General features: G+C 49.1%; 1 protein-coding gene across 1 annotated transcript in view; it reads left to right on the top strand.

Annotated features, from left to right (window-relative positions):
- The window catches only part of LOC128979870 (multiple C2 and transmembrane domain-containing protein 1-like), a 184,553-nt gene extending 172,698 nt beyond the window's left edge, over positions 1-11,855 (top strand). Inside the window, exons 10-12 of the mRNA XM_054398288.1 lie at positions 645-754; positions 8,608-8,705; positions 11,784-11,855. Of these exons, the coding sequence (XP_054254263.1) occupies positions 645-754; positions 8,608-8,705; positions 11,784-11,855 (280 nt within the window). The remainder of the gene's footprint in view (positions 1-644; positions 755-8,607; positions 8,706-11,783) is intronic.
- Positions 11,856-13,003: the final 1,148 nt, after the last annotated feature.

Raw genomic sequence — 13,003 nt, 5'->3', positions numbered from 1 at the left:
TGAGGTCTCCCTCAGCCTCCTCTTCTGCAGGAAGAACAACCTTATCTCCCTCAGCTGCTCCTCTCTCCCCAGCCCTCTTCTCCAGACCCTTCCCCACCTTCCTTGCCCTTCTCTGGACCCTCTCCAGCCCCTCAGGCTCCTGCTGCCACTGAGGGCCCAGAGCTGAGCCCAGCACTCAAGCTGCAGCCTCAGCAGTGCCCAGCCCAGGGGCACAATCCCTGCCCTGCTCCTGCTGCCCACACCATTGCTGCTCCAGCCCAGGCTGCTGCTGCCCTTCTTGCCCCCCTGCCCACTGCTGCCTCAGCTCCAGCTGCTGGCACCCAGCACCCCCAGGGCCTTTCCTGATGGACACTTCCCAGCCCCTCTGCCCCCAGCCTGCAGCCTTCCTGGGGTGGTTGTGCCCCAAGGGCAGGACCCAGCCCATGGCCTTGTTGAACCTCATCCCAATGACCTCATCCCATGGATGCAGCCTGGCCAGATATCTCTGGGAGTGAGTCCAAGCCCAGGTGACTCTGGTGTCCAACTTTCACCTAGTTTCAGGGTTTTTTCTCAGAGGTGAAGCTGGCAACTCTGCCCTTGCCCTACCCATTCTTTGGTCTGTAAGGTGACCACAGCTCTGACTTTTGTTAATTTTTCTTTCACAGTACCTTCAACTGGACTGTCCCATTCCTCAGCTGGCTGGCAATTGTTGCCCTCTCTGTGTTCACCATCATCCTGTATTTCATTCCACTGAGATACATTGTCCTGGTCTGGGGTAAGTAAAGCCTTTCTTAGCTGCCTGTGCCACTTAGATTAAAAAAAAACAAAAAAACAAAAAACCCACAAAAACAAAACAAAAACCACCAAAGCATGCTTTTTAAGGGATGGCTTTACATTGTCATTGCTTTCCTCTATTTATGGCCAGGAAGCTGCCCCATGATGGAAGCAGACAGGTTAGTTAAAAATCACAACTGCCTAAAGATTTAGTCCCACCTGCAAAAGGCATTTTTCTTGGCTGGCATGCTGGACTTCATCATACTATAAACATGCAGTCATGAGGGTTCTTCATATATCAAAGTGTAGCTTTGTCTAGATATTACTCTGATTTATTCTCAGCACTCACACACAAACATTTCAATCTATGCAGTGCATTTAGGACAATGTGCCTCTCCTCTTTCTTTCTTTCTTTTTTTTTTTTTCTAACTGCAGCACTTCATCTTGTGGGAGCCCTGTGTAAACACAGCAGCAAGAAACCTCTTTGAAGGGTCACCTTAATTTGGGCAGAAAGGTGTATGTGGGGGTTTGGCTGGTGGATAATGAACAGAAGCTGTGGATTGGGGAGAAAGAGGAGGGTGAAGTGGTGATGGATCCAAGCTCACACTGCTTGTCCTCATATTTATTCTTTACACCGATTTTAAACAGCTACCATTACCACATCTGTTGTAAATAATGCTCCAAGTTTTCATCTCTACATTTCGTTTTTTTTATCCATCTCACCACCACCAGCAGCAGCAGCTGCATCCTTCAGTCAGTAGCACAGAAGAGATCTGCCTCAATTAAACCTGTGTCTAGATTTTATTTCTTAAGAAAAGAAAATATACTTCTGTCAAGGGTCAGGGATGGGCTGGCCACCAGATGAGTGCCAGAGGCTCTCTGTGGAGCCCTCTGCTTCCCAAGGAGAAGGGAAAGGGAAGAAGGGAGAGAGACTGATGGGGTGGGAAAGAAATTGAACCAGCTAGGATGGAAAGAAGAACAATGTCATGGAACAGAGACACAGAGACACAAACCAACCTGGAACCCAACCCCTGATGCCACTGATGGCACCATTGGCACCACTGCTGCTGGGGCAGGCACTGGGCAAGGCCCAGACTGGACACAGCAGCAGATGGGAAATGGATTCAAGAGCTGTATACTGGAATTGGATTCAAGAACACAGGGATCAGGATGGAAGGTAGAAGGAACAGGGCCCCCCTGAGACACCAGCCTGGAGAGAAAAAACTTGACCCTGGTGATCCCACAGCTTTCTCTTGCAGATGCCATCCATGGGCTGCAATCCCTTGGTGGGCAGTTGAGCATTCATCTGGCCTGGCTGCTCCTCCCCACAGCTTCCACCTCTGCCTTCCTGCCCCACAAGGTGAGGCAGAAGCTGTGGTAGTGCCCTTGGTGTGCCCAGGAACAAGCCCAAGCCAGAGCCTTTGTGCAACCCAGCCCTTGGCAGGCACTCTGCCCAGCAGCTGGAAGCAGCCCCTGGCTGTGCAAGTCAAAAAGTGCCTGAGTGAGCAGAGGCTGAGCTGGGAACTCACAGCACGGAGCAGAGCCAGCTCTGGAGACTTGCCTCTGTAAAAATTCTGAACTCAAGAGAGAACATAAAACCACTGAGCTTACTCCAAAGAGTATCACTCAGAGTTGTCAATGCTCTTACAAAGCCTTCACCAACAGATATATAAAATAGACACAATGTGGAAGAACCAACAGGGAGGATTTGAACAACATTCTTTTTTCCTTAATGGACCTAAAAGCAGCAGAACTAAACAGAACTTTCCCTGTTTCAGCATTTCACTTGTTCCCCACAGCCTCAATATCACTTGGGAGCAACCCAGACTCTTAGTTTGTTCCTGAAATTTCATTCTTCCTCATGCACAGAAGATGCCACTGGTGATGGAAGTTTGATGTGCTTGGTCTGTGTCCTTTATGTAGAATCACAGAGTCATAGGATTGCTTGGGTTGGAAAAGCTCTCCAAGGCCATCCAGTCCAACACCAACCCAACCCCACCATGGCCATCAAACCATGTCCCCAAGGCCACACCTTTCTTGAGCACCTCCAGGGATGGGGACTCCACCACCTCCCTGGGCATCCTGTGCAAACCCCTGACCAGTTTTCAGACAAGTCTGGCATCTTTTAGGCTTGCTTTCATGCATCCCCTTGGTTTCTTGCAAGAACCTGAGAATATAATCTCTCTCCAAGGCCCACAAAACAGCCATGGAAAAGCTCCTGATACATGTCACTGCTACCAAGGGAGGTTCTCCTTCCCCTCTACTCCACCCTGGTGAGACCTCCCCTGGAAGATTGCATCCAGCTCTGGGCTCCATCCCCAGCTCAGGAGGGACAGGGATCTGCTGCAGAGAGGCCAAGGCAGGGCTCCAAGGATGCTGAAGGGCCTGGAGCCCTGCCTGGGGAGGAGAGGCTGAGAGCCCTGGGGCTGTGCAGTGTGCAGAGGAGAAGGCTGAGAGGGATCTGCTCAATGTCTGCCAAGAGCTGAGGGCTGGGGGGCAGGAGGGAGGGGACAGGCTCTGCTCAGCTGCAGCCTGCCATAGGCCAAGGGGCAAGGGATGGCAAGTGCAGCACAGGAGGTTGCAGCTCACCAGGAGGAGGAACTTCTGCACTGGGAGGCTGCCAGAGCCCTGGAGCAGGCTGCCCAGAGAGGTTGTGGAGTCTCCTTCTCTGGAGCCTTTCCAGCCCCATCTGGATGTGTTCCTGTGGGACCTGTGCTGCATTCTATGGTCCTGCTCTGGCAGGGGGCTTGGACTGGAAGATCTCCAGAGGTCCCTTCCAACCCCTGACATCCTCTGAGCCTGTGAAGTGTCTGGGGATCCCTTCTTTAGAGATTTGTCTCTCATACGTAGTACCAAAAGCCCAGGTAGGTACTTCACAGCTAGAGCTGCAGCAGTCCAGACCTCCTTGGGGTGAGAGAGATCTGCACAGAGCTATTTCGTGCTTCATGTAGCTTTGAGCAGCTGTCCTTCAAAGAATGCAGCGTCCCAAACATGTTTTCTCCATTATTGTGTCTGGAGATCACCCAGTGCAACCCCCCTGCTCCATCAGGGCACCCACAGCAGCTTCCCGAGGATCACAATGCCCAGGACAGAGTTGGAACCTCTCCACAACAGGAGACTCCACAACCTCTCTGGGTAGCCTGCTCCAGGGTTCCAGTACCTTCACACCAAACAACTTTCTCCTCCTGTTCAAATTGATCCTCCTGGGTCCCACTTTGTGCCCCTTGCCCTTTGTCCTGTCCCTGGGCACCACTGAGCAGAGTCTGGCTCCAGCCTCTTTCTCCCCTCACAGCTCCTTTAGCTCTTGCTGAGCATTGCTCACATCCCCTCTGGGGCTGCTCTTCTCCAGGCTCTGCAGCCCCAGGGCTCTCAGCCTTTGCTCCTCACAGAGATGCTTCAGGACCCTCAGCAACTTTAGAGCCTCCTTCAGACTCTCTTCAGTAGTTCTCTGTCTCTCTTGATCTGGACAGCCCAGAACTGGGACAGGGGTTTCAGATGTGACCTGACTAGGGCAGAGTAGAGGGAGAGGAGAACCTCCCTCCACCTGCTGGCCACACTCTTCTTCACCTCCCCCCCCCCCCCACCCTGGGACACCGTTGTCCTTCTTGGCCACAAGGGCACACTGCAGGCTCCTGGTGAACTTGTTCCCCAGCAGTCTCAGGTCCTTCTCTGCAGAGCTCCTTTCCAGCAGGTCACCCCTCAGCTGTGCTGGTACAATGTCTCCATCCCATTCATCCATCCTGCTGCTGAAAGCAGAAGACCTCTTTGGCTGGCTTTGTCCACAGGGAAGTTTGAGCTTCTCTGTAGCAGCATCTCCCATTTCATTCTTCCAGAAGGAAGGGGCTTTGGAGGGAAAATGCCTCCCTCTTATGGCTGCTCTTTCACCCATGCATCCAAAAAGAAGGGACTGCTTGAGTGCAAAATACTCATTTCTATATTCCCTGGCCCTGCTCCTCCTCATGGAGACTTCTGGTCCTTCAACATGTGGTGTGTTCATCAGAGTGCAGCAGGCATCACCTCTGTGCTCTGATCTATCTCACAAGAGAACAGAGACCTGTTTAGGTGGAAAAGAAGAGAGGGGTCCTAGTGGATTGGGTGGATTGGAAGGGCTGTGGTCAGTAGGTTGAGAGAGATTCTCCTTCCTCTCTACTCTGCCCTGCTGAGGCCACATCTGGAATATTGTGTCCAGTTCTGGAACCCTCAGTTCAAGAAGGACCTCAGGGAACTGCTTGGGAGAGTCCAGCACAGAGCCACAAAGATGCTGAAGGCAGTGGAACATCTTCCTGATGAGGAGAGCCTGAGGGAGCTGAGGGCTGAGGAGGAGCCTGAGAGGTGACCTCATTGCTGTTGCTAAAGCTGTGCAGGGGGAGTGCCCAGAGGCTGGAGCCAGGCTCTGCTGGGTGATGCCCAAGGACAGCACAAGGGGCAGTGGTGGAAGCTGAGGCAGAGGAAGTTCCATGGAAACATCATGAGAAAAACGTTTTTCCCTGTGAGGGTGACAGAGCCCTGGAACAGGCTGCCCAGGGGGGCTGTGGAATCTCCCTTTGTGGAGATATGCAAAACCCACCTGGCTGTGTTCCTGTGTGATCTGCTCTGGGTGCTCCTGCTCTGGCAGGGGGGTTGGACTGGATGAGCTTTGGAGGTCCCTTCCAGCCCCTAACATTCTGTGATTCTGTGAACATTTTTGATCAGGAAGTCACCAAGCCTTGGGGAAAGATCCAATCCCCTTGTTGTGTTTGTGGCTCCTGTGGTGTCCCATCTCACCTGTTCAGTGCTTTGCTTTTCTTGGTCATGATCTCTTCAGCCATTTCCTTCCATGAGCTGGTTTTCTTTACCAGATGTGACAAGGTGAGACCACGTCAGCTCCTGAATTCACTCCTGGGTGGCCCAGTGTAGACCCTGAATTCCTCACTGGCTTTCTGCTGCAGAGGATCTTGCTAAACAAGCAAGCAAAGACCAGTCTGGATCTCAGATGGTGTTTCTCAGCACCCACTCTTCAGCCACCAGATCAAGGGATGGCAGCACCTCCTGTCTGCACCACAGAGCTGAGACACCACTCTGTAGCAGGCTATGGGTGGTACCAAGGCTGCAGCTTGCCTGCTCCATCCTGAGGCTTTCTGTCCTTGCTGGAGCTTTCTGAAAGGCCTGGGCACCACAGGAGTTCTGGAAGATAAACTGTATCTCACCTTATCTCTGGTGCAGCCTGGATAGATTATACAGAGCAGGACATTTTCAATGCTGTCCTGGCTCTTTCCTGCTCACAATGAGAGCCTGTGCAGCTCTTCTCCTTCCTGCCTGTGTTTCAGAGGTGTGTTCCCAGAGCCCATGGATGATGTTCTCACATGAAACCTGTCTGAATCTGGCCACCACCAAGAAAATGAGCCTGATTTAAAAGCCTGTTTCTCTGCTTAGTTTGAGGAGGACTCTCTCTTGGTGCTTCTGAAGAGGGATTGCCTGTAAGCACTGTCAGGCCATGAGTCTAAGGGTGACATCACATCCCTGCTCTGTGCTGCCAACAGCTCATCTGTAGCTGTCACTCCCAGGCAGGGATTTGTGTGAACTCCTCCCTTAGTGATGCAGACTTCACTGCTTCTCACATGCTCCACAAGTACTGGGCTCCCCAGGTCAGGAGAGACAGAGACCTGCTGGAGAGAGTCCAAGGGAGAGCCATGAGGATGATTTGGGGACTTGAGCATCTCCCTGTGAAGAGAGACTGAGAGCCCTGGGGCTGTTTAGTGTGGAGAAGAGAAGGCTGAGAGGGATCTGATCAATGTCTATCAATAGCTGAGGGGTGGGTGTCAAGGGGAGGGGGCCAGGCTCTGCTGGGTGGTTCCCAGTGCTAAGCCAAGGAACAATGGGTTCAAAGTTGAACAGAGAAGATTTCAGCTCACCATGAGGAGAAACTTCTTGACAGTGAGGGTGACAGAGCCCTGGAACAGGCTTCCCAGAGAGGTTGTGGAGTCTCCTTCTCTGGACACATTCCAACCCCTATCTGGATGCATTCCTGTGTGGACTGCCCTGGGGGACCCTGCTCTGGCAGGGAGCTTGGGCTGGATGATCTTTGGAGGTCCCTTCCAACCTCTGATGTACTCTGATCTTGTGATACTGAGCACTGGGAAGGCTCTCTTGGTGTCTAACCCCAGCCTCAGGGTCAGACAGCCAGCATGGCTACGCTAAGGGCAAGCCCTGCCTGACCAACCTAGTGGCCTCCTATGATGGAGTGACTACATCAATGGACAAGGGAGAATTGATGGATGTGATCTGTCTGGACTGCTGCAAGGCCTTTGCACAGTCCCCTACAACATCCTGCTCACCAAGTTGGAGGGATATGGATTTGATGGTGGACTGTTCAGTGGATAAGGAATTGGCTGGATGGTCACATCCAGAGTGTGGTGCTCAGTGGCTTGAAGTCCAGCTGGAGAGCAGTGACAGTGGTGTCCCTGAGGGGTCTGTGCTGGCACCTGAGCTGTTGAATGTTTTTAGCACTGCTATGGACAGCAGGATCCAAGCACCATCAGCAGTGTGCAGATGGCACCAAGCTGAGTGGTGCTGTGGATGTCCCAGAGGCACAGGATGGCAACCAGAGGGACCTGGACAAGCTGGAGAGGTGGTAAGGTGAACCTCATGGTGCCCAGGTGAACCTCATGAGGTTCAACAAGAGCAGCTGCAGGGCTCTGCACCTAGGCTGGAACAATCCTCACTGTCACTAAAGGCTGGGGGAGGAGGGGATAGAAAGCAGTCCTGGGGAAAAGGCCATGGGGGTGCTGATGGATGAGAAACTGGACAGGAGCAGGCAGGGGGAGCTTACATCACAGAAGGCCAAGGGCAGCCTGGGCTGCATCCAAAGGTATGGCCAGAGATAGAGAAAGGGATCCTGCCCCTCTGCTCTGCTCTGAGGAGACCTCACCTGCAGGGCTGTGTCCAGCTCTGCAGCCCTCAACATAGGAAGGACATGGACCTGATGGAGTGGGTCCAGAGAAGGGCCATGACAGTGGCTGGGGGTTGGAGCACCTCTGCTACAAGGACAGGCTGAGGGAGCTGGGGGTGTTCAGCCTGGAGAAGAGAAAGCTCTGGGGAGATCATAGAGCAGCCTTCCAGTACCTGAAGTGGTACAAGCAGGCTGCAGAGGGACTGCTCCCAAAGGCCTGCAGTGATAGGACAAGGGGCAGTGGTTTGAAATGAGAGCAGAGCAGATTGAGATTGGATGTGAAGAACAAGTTCTGCACCATGAGGTAGTGGAACACTGCAACAGGTTGCTCAGGGAGGTGGTTGAGGCTCATCCCTGGAGGTCTTCAAGGTGAGGCTGGACAAGGCTCTGAGCAACCTGATCCAGTGGAATATGTCCCTGCTGACTGCAGAGGGATTGGACTGGATGAGCTTTGGAGGTTCCTTCCAACCCAAATTATTCTATGATTCTAGGATACTACATCCCTCCCCCCTAAAATCACCCTCTCTTGCTCAGGAAAGGATAAAAGTTATGTGGCACAGCTATGGAAGAAGTGAGCAACTGCAGTTCAGGCCATCAGCTCAGCAGGTTGGGTACCTCTGATGGAGCACATGGAGTTCCTCTCCACATAACAGCCACACAGCTTATTTGCTTCAGAATCAAAAGCATTGGAGGAATTTGAAAGTGTCCCTAGAACTTTTTGTGTTTTGGAGCAGAGGGAACCACAGCAGCAGAGTTTGACTTTTTAGAGCCTGAGCTGACAGCTGATTCATTCATGGATTCATTGCTAAGGTCATCCTTCAAAAGAGACCCTAAGATATTTTTCTTTTTTATAGAGCTTCACCCAAAATATCTTTCATTTTCTTTTTGAAGTGGTGGCAGTAACACCTGAACTTTGCCTTCTGCAGGCATCAATAAATTCACAAAGAAGCTTCGAAGTCCATATGCCATTGACAACAATGAGCTACTTGACTTTCTCTCCAGAGTTCCTTCAGATGTGCAAGTGGTGAGTTTTACTTTTTTAAACTGTCCTTCTTGTAATTAATTTGTTGTGTGGCATCATGACTCTCCTTGGGTTTGTATTTATTTTTTTCACATGCATTTTGTGTCGGTGTGAGCTGAAATTCCCCCCCCCACCGACAATAACCAGGCTAGCCCAGTCTGGAAGCAAATGAAGGCTGTATTTACAAGCAGATGAAATGCAATGAATATGTACAAATATACAAAATTCACAACATTCACAAATATATACAATCAACAGAAAAGCACAACCGATCTCCCTTTGCTTCCCCCCAAGGGGACCCTCCCAAAGGGGCCTCCCTCTCCCAGGAGCTTCCCCCCCAGACCCCTCTGGTCAGAGAAGCAGAGTTTAGTTAGAGCAGAAAGTTGTTAACTTAGCTGCCAAGGTCAGTGTGTTATCTTCAGCCAGAAGAGAAGAAGAAACAGCAGCCAGACAGCCCAGCAACTGCCCCCACTGCCGAACGCAGAATGTGCAGAGTGCCTACTTTGTTTTGGGTAATAGTTCTTAAACATTTCCATCTATCCAATGGAAGTGTTTAGAACAATCAGTATTTTGCTTTCTTACACCCAATAGTGACTTATTTACACTCTTTCACTTTCTCTGTTCTGAACTTTGCAAGGAAAAATTAAAAAGACAGTTTCAAACCACCACACATTTAAAAGCAGTTATTTTAACTCAATATTATATTCTTCAGCATGAAGAAACTGCAAACTCAAGCTGAAGGTAGTCCATGGACCATAAGGAAGCTGTTAGATTTTTTTTTTTTTAAGTGAGAAAGCTGCTGGTACCTTAGTTGTGCCTTTGAGGATCCTTAGGAGCACTCAGTAAAAAGAGAAGTACTTGGGAGATGGTAGCAGGTGCTGGAGTTTGTGGTAAGCGGCATCCAGCACCAGGTGAATCTGGCTGGGATCAGGGAAAAACACTGAAGCTGAGGATGTGAGGGCATGCAGAGAGGGAATGGAAGGTCAGATGGTGACTAGAGCACAGGTCTTGTGAGGGAGCTGGGACTGTTTAGCCTGGAGAAAAGAAAGTTGAGACCTTCTGGCCCTCTAGAACTCCCTGTAAGGAGGCTGGAGCCAGGTGGGGGTTGGTCTCTTCTCCCAAGGAACAAGTGATAGGATAAGAGGAAATAGCCTCAAGTTGCACTTGGGGAGGTTTAGGTTGGACATGAGGAACAATTTCTTCCCCAGAAGGGCTGTCAATGCCTGGCCCAGGCTGCCCAGGGCAGTGGTGGAGTCCCCATCCCTGGAGGGGTTTCAGAGCTGTGTAGATGTGGTGCTGAGGGCCATGGCTCAGTGGTGACCTGGCAGTGCCAGGGTAAGGCTTGGACTGGATGATCTCAGAGCTTTCTTGCAACCCAAATGATTCCATGCAAGGAGAGCCACTGATGTTGAGTCAGTGGTGAGCAGCTTTGCCTGGTGTCCCATGACAACACTTCAGCCTCTCCTGGTGTGAAAAGTGTTGCTGTGGCCACAGATCAACCCTGCACATCGCCCCTTTAGAAATACTTGAGTTGGGAATTACAACCCCTTGAGGAGATGTGAGCATTCAGATAGTGCCAGGCACATCAGTCACCTCCAATATCACAGAATTGTCAGGGTTGGAAGGGACCTCAAGGACCACCCAGTTCCAAGTGGGCAGGGACACCTCACACTAGATCAGGTTTCCCAGAGCCACATCCAGCATGGCCTTAAAAACCTAATCTAAATCTGCCCTTCTCTAGGTTTGCTCCATTCCCCCCCAGTCCTATCTCTACCCAACACCCTAAAAAGTCCCTCCCCAGCTTTCCTGAGCCCCCTACAGATACTAGAAGGCCACAATAAGGTCTCCCTGGAGCCTCCTCCTCACTAGATCAGGTTGCTCACAGCCACATCCAGTCTGGCTGCAAAAACCTCCAGGGATGAGGCTTCCACCACCTCCCTGGGCAACCTCTGCCAGTCTCTCACCACCCTCATGGGCAAGAATTTCTTCCTAACATCCAATCTGAATCTCCCCACTTCTAGTTTTGTTCCATTCCCCCTTTTCCTATCACTCACTGACACCCTAAAAAGACCCTCCCCAGCTTTCTTGTTGTCCCCCTTAAAGTACCCCAGGGATCTTGTACTTCCCATGTGTCAGCTCAGAGCTGATTCAGACAGGAGACACAGGTGCACTCTGATGTGGATTCCCTTCAGGGCAGACCTCTGAAAATGAGCAAGGTGTTAGGCAGTACTCCAAAGGAGCACAGAGATTAGAGAGCACAGTTAGAATTCATGGAGAAAACACAAAAAGTAGCCTTCCTAAAGCTCAGTGTTCCTATGTAGAATCATGGACTTGTTTGAGTTGGAAAAGCCCTCTGAGATCATCCAGTCTAACCATCAACCCAACCCCACCATGGTCACCAAACCATGGCCACATCTTGCTGCAACACCTCCAGGGATGGGGACTCCACCACCTCCCTGGGCAGCCTCTGCCAGTCCCTGACCATCATGAAGGTTTTTCCTGATGCTATTTTCCATTCTTATTCTAGACCTATCCTGTTGTTGAAGCACAGGTGCAGGTGACAGGGAGTTTGCAGAGAGACAGCTTGCTTTTTCTGTTTCTTTTTTTTTTTTTTTCTTTTTTTTTTCTTTTTTTTTTCTTTTTCTTTTTCTTTTTCTTTTTCTTTTTCTTTTTCTTTTTCTTTTTCTTTTTCTTTTTCTTTTTCTTTTTCTTTTTCTTTTTCTTTTTCTTTTTCTTTTTCTTTTTCTTTTTCTTTTTCTTTTTCTTTTTCTTTTTCTTTTTTCTTTTCCCTGTTTTCTTTATTTTTCCTTTTCTTTTTTACCCTATCTTTCTCTTTTTCTTTCTTGATCTTTCTTTTTCTTTTTCATTCCTTTTTACTTTCTTTTTTCTCTTTTTCTTTTTTTAATTTTATACTTTTTTTTACTTCCTTTTTTCTCTCATTTCCTTTTTCTCTTTCTCTTCTCTCCTTTTTCTTTTTCTCCTTGTTAAAAACAAACAAACAAACAAAACAACCCTACCAATCTTTCTACTTCTATCAGGACCCATCTGTCCACTTTCTTCCTGAACATTATGTTTAAACAGGTGCAGTACCACGAGCTGAAACAAGACTCCAGTCACAGCCCGAGCAAGAGGAAGAAAAACAATACTGGCTAGCCAGCTCCACGTGTGGAAGGAGACCACCAGCATCTGCTGGGACAAAAGACAAAGCCCTGCAGCCTAAGCAGCATTTCCTTTCTCTGAGCTTTGTATTTATTTTGCCTTTTTACCTAATGGGGAGATTTTGTAAATACTGTAAAAAAGAAAAGGCATTTCTGTATTTCACTCTGTAAAGACACATCCAACGGAGGTTTCAAGCTGGGTTTGTTGGGGTTTTGGTTTGGTTTGTTGGTTTGGTTTTTTGTTTTTGTTTTGTTTTGTTTTGGTTTTTTTTTTCTTTTTGAGTGGCTTTGTTAGGAAATGGCTCCTTGGAAGGAGTCAGTCCACAGCAGTAAAACCACAGTGCTGCTGAATAGGCAAGAAATCCCTGAACACACACTCAAACCATGCTGACTGAATCCACAAGAGGCAGAGGTGGCTCCAAAGCTCAGTCAGGTTTGAATTGTGAGAGTTAACATTTTTATCTAGCAAGCCACCATTAGGATATCTTTTTTTTCTCTGTTTTGTACATTTCCAGACAAATATGAGGTAGTGGAGCCTGCTGCCAACTTCTTTTTTTTTTTCTTAAACTCCAGACCCTCTGGCTTGATGAGGTCCTAAGAAACACCAAGTGCAAAAAAAAAAAAAAATCTCTTCCTGGAGCTCCCCAAAAGAGGCTCCTGCCTATTTTTTTAGCATTCCATTATAAGACCTACACACACACACAAAAATAAATCTGTCTCTCAGAAAAAAAAAAAAAAACAACAACAACTGCCAAGTTTGTAACCAATTGCCTCTCTGATTTTTCTACCTGTACCTTGGTTTGTACTATGCTGTTTAGTGAATGCAGCTGATAGTTCTGCTGGGATGGGACCTACCATCCAAACCATCTCCCATCTTGCTTTGGGTGTCGTGCTATGAACACCTTCTGTGCACACAAACAACTGTTTTGCTATGGGAACCTTGCAGAAAGATAATTTGGGTTTGTTTTGTTGCTTGGGTTTGTTTGGAAGTTTTTTTTTTTTTTGCTTTCCAATCACAAGGTCATATTAATTATGCTTCGTGGTATAGAACAGATTACCTGCTGCTGATGTGAAACAGAGTGTAGAGATTAAAAAAAAAAAAAGGCAGAAAACAACAACAACAACAAAAAAACCCAAACAGTT

Source organism: Indicator indicator, chromosome Z (assembly GCF_027791375.1).
Source record: "Indicator indicator isolate 239-I01 chromosome Z, UM_Iind_1.1, whole genome shotgun sequence".
Classification (NCBI taxonomy): domain Eukaryota; kingdom Metazoa; phylum Chordata; class Aves; order Piciformes; family Indicatoridae; genus Indicator; species Indicator indicator.
This window is presented reverse-complemented; position numbering and strand designations above follow the sequence as displayed.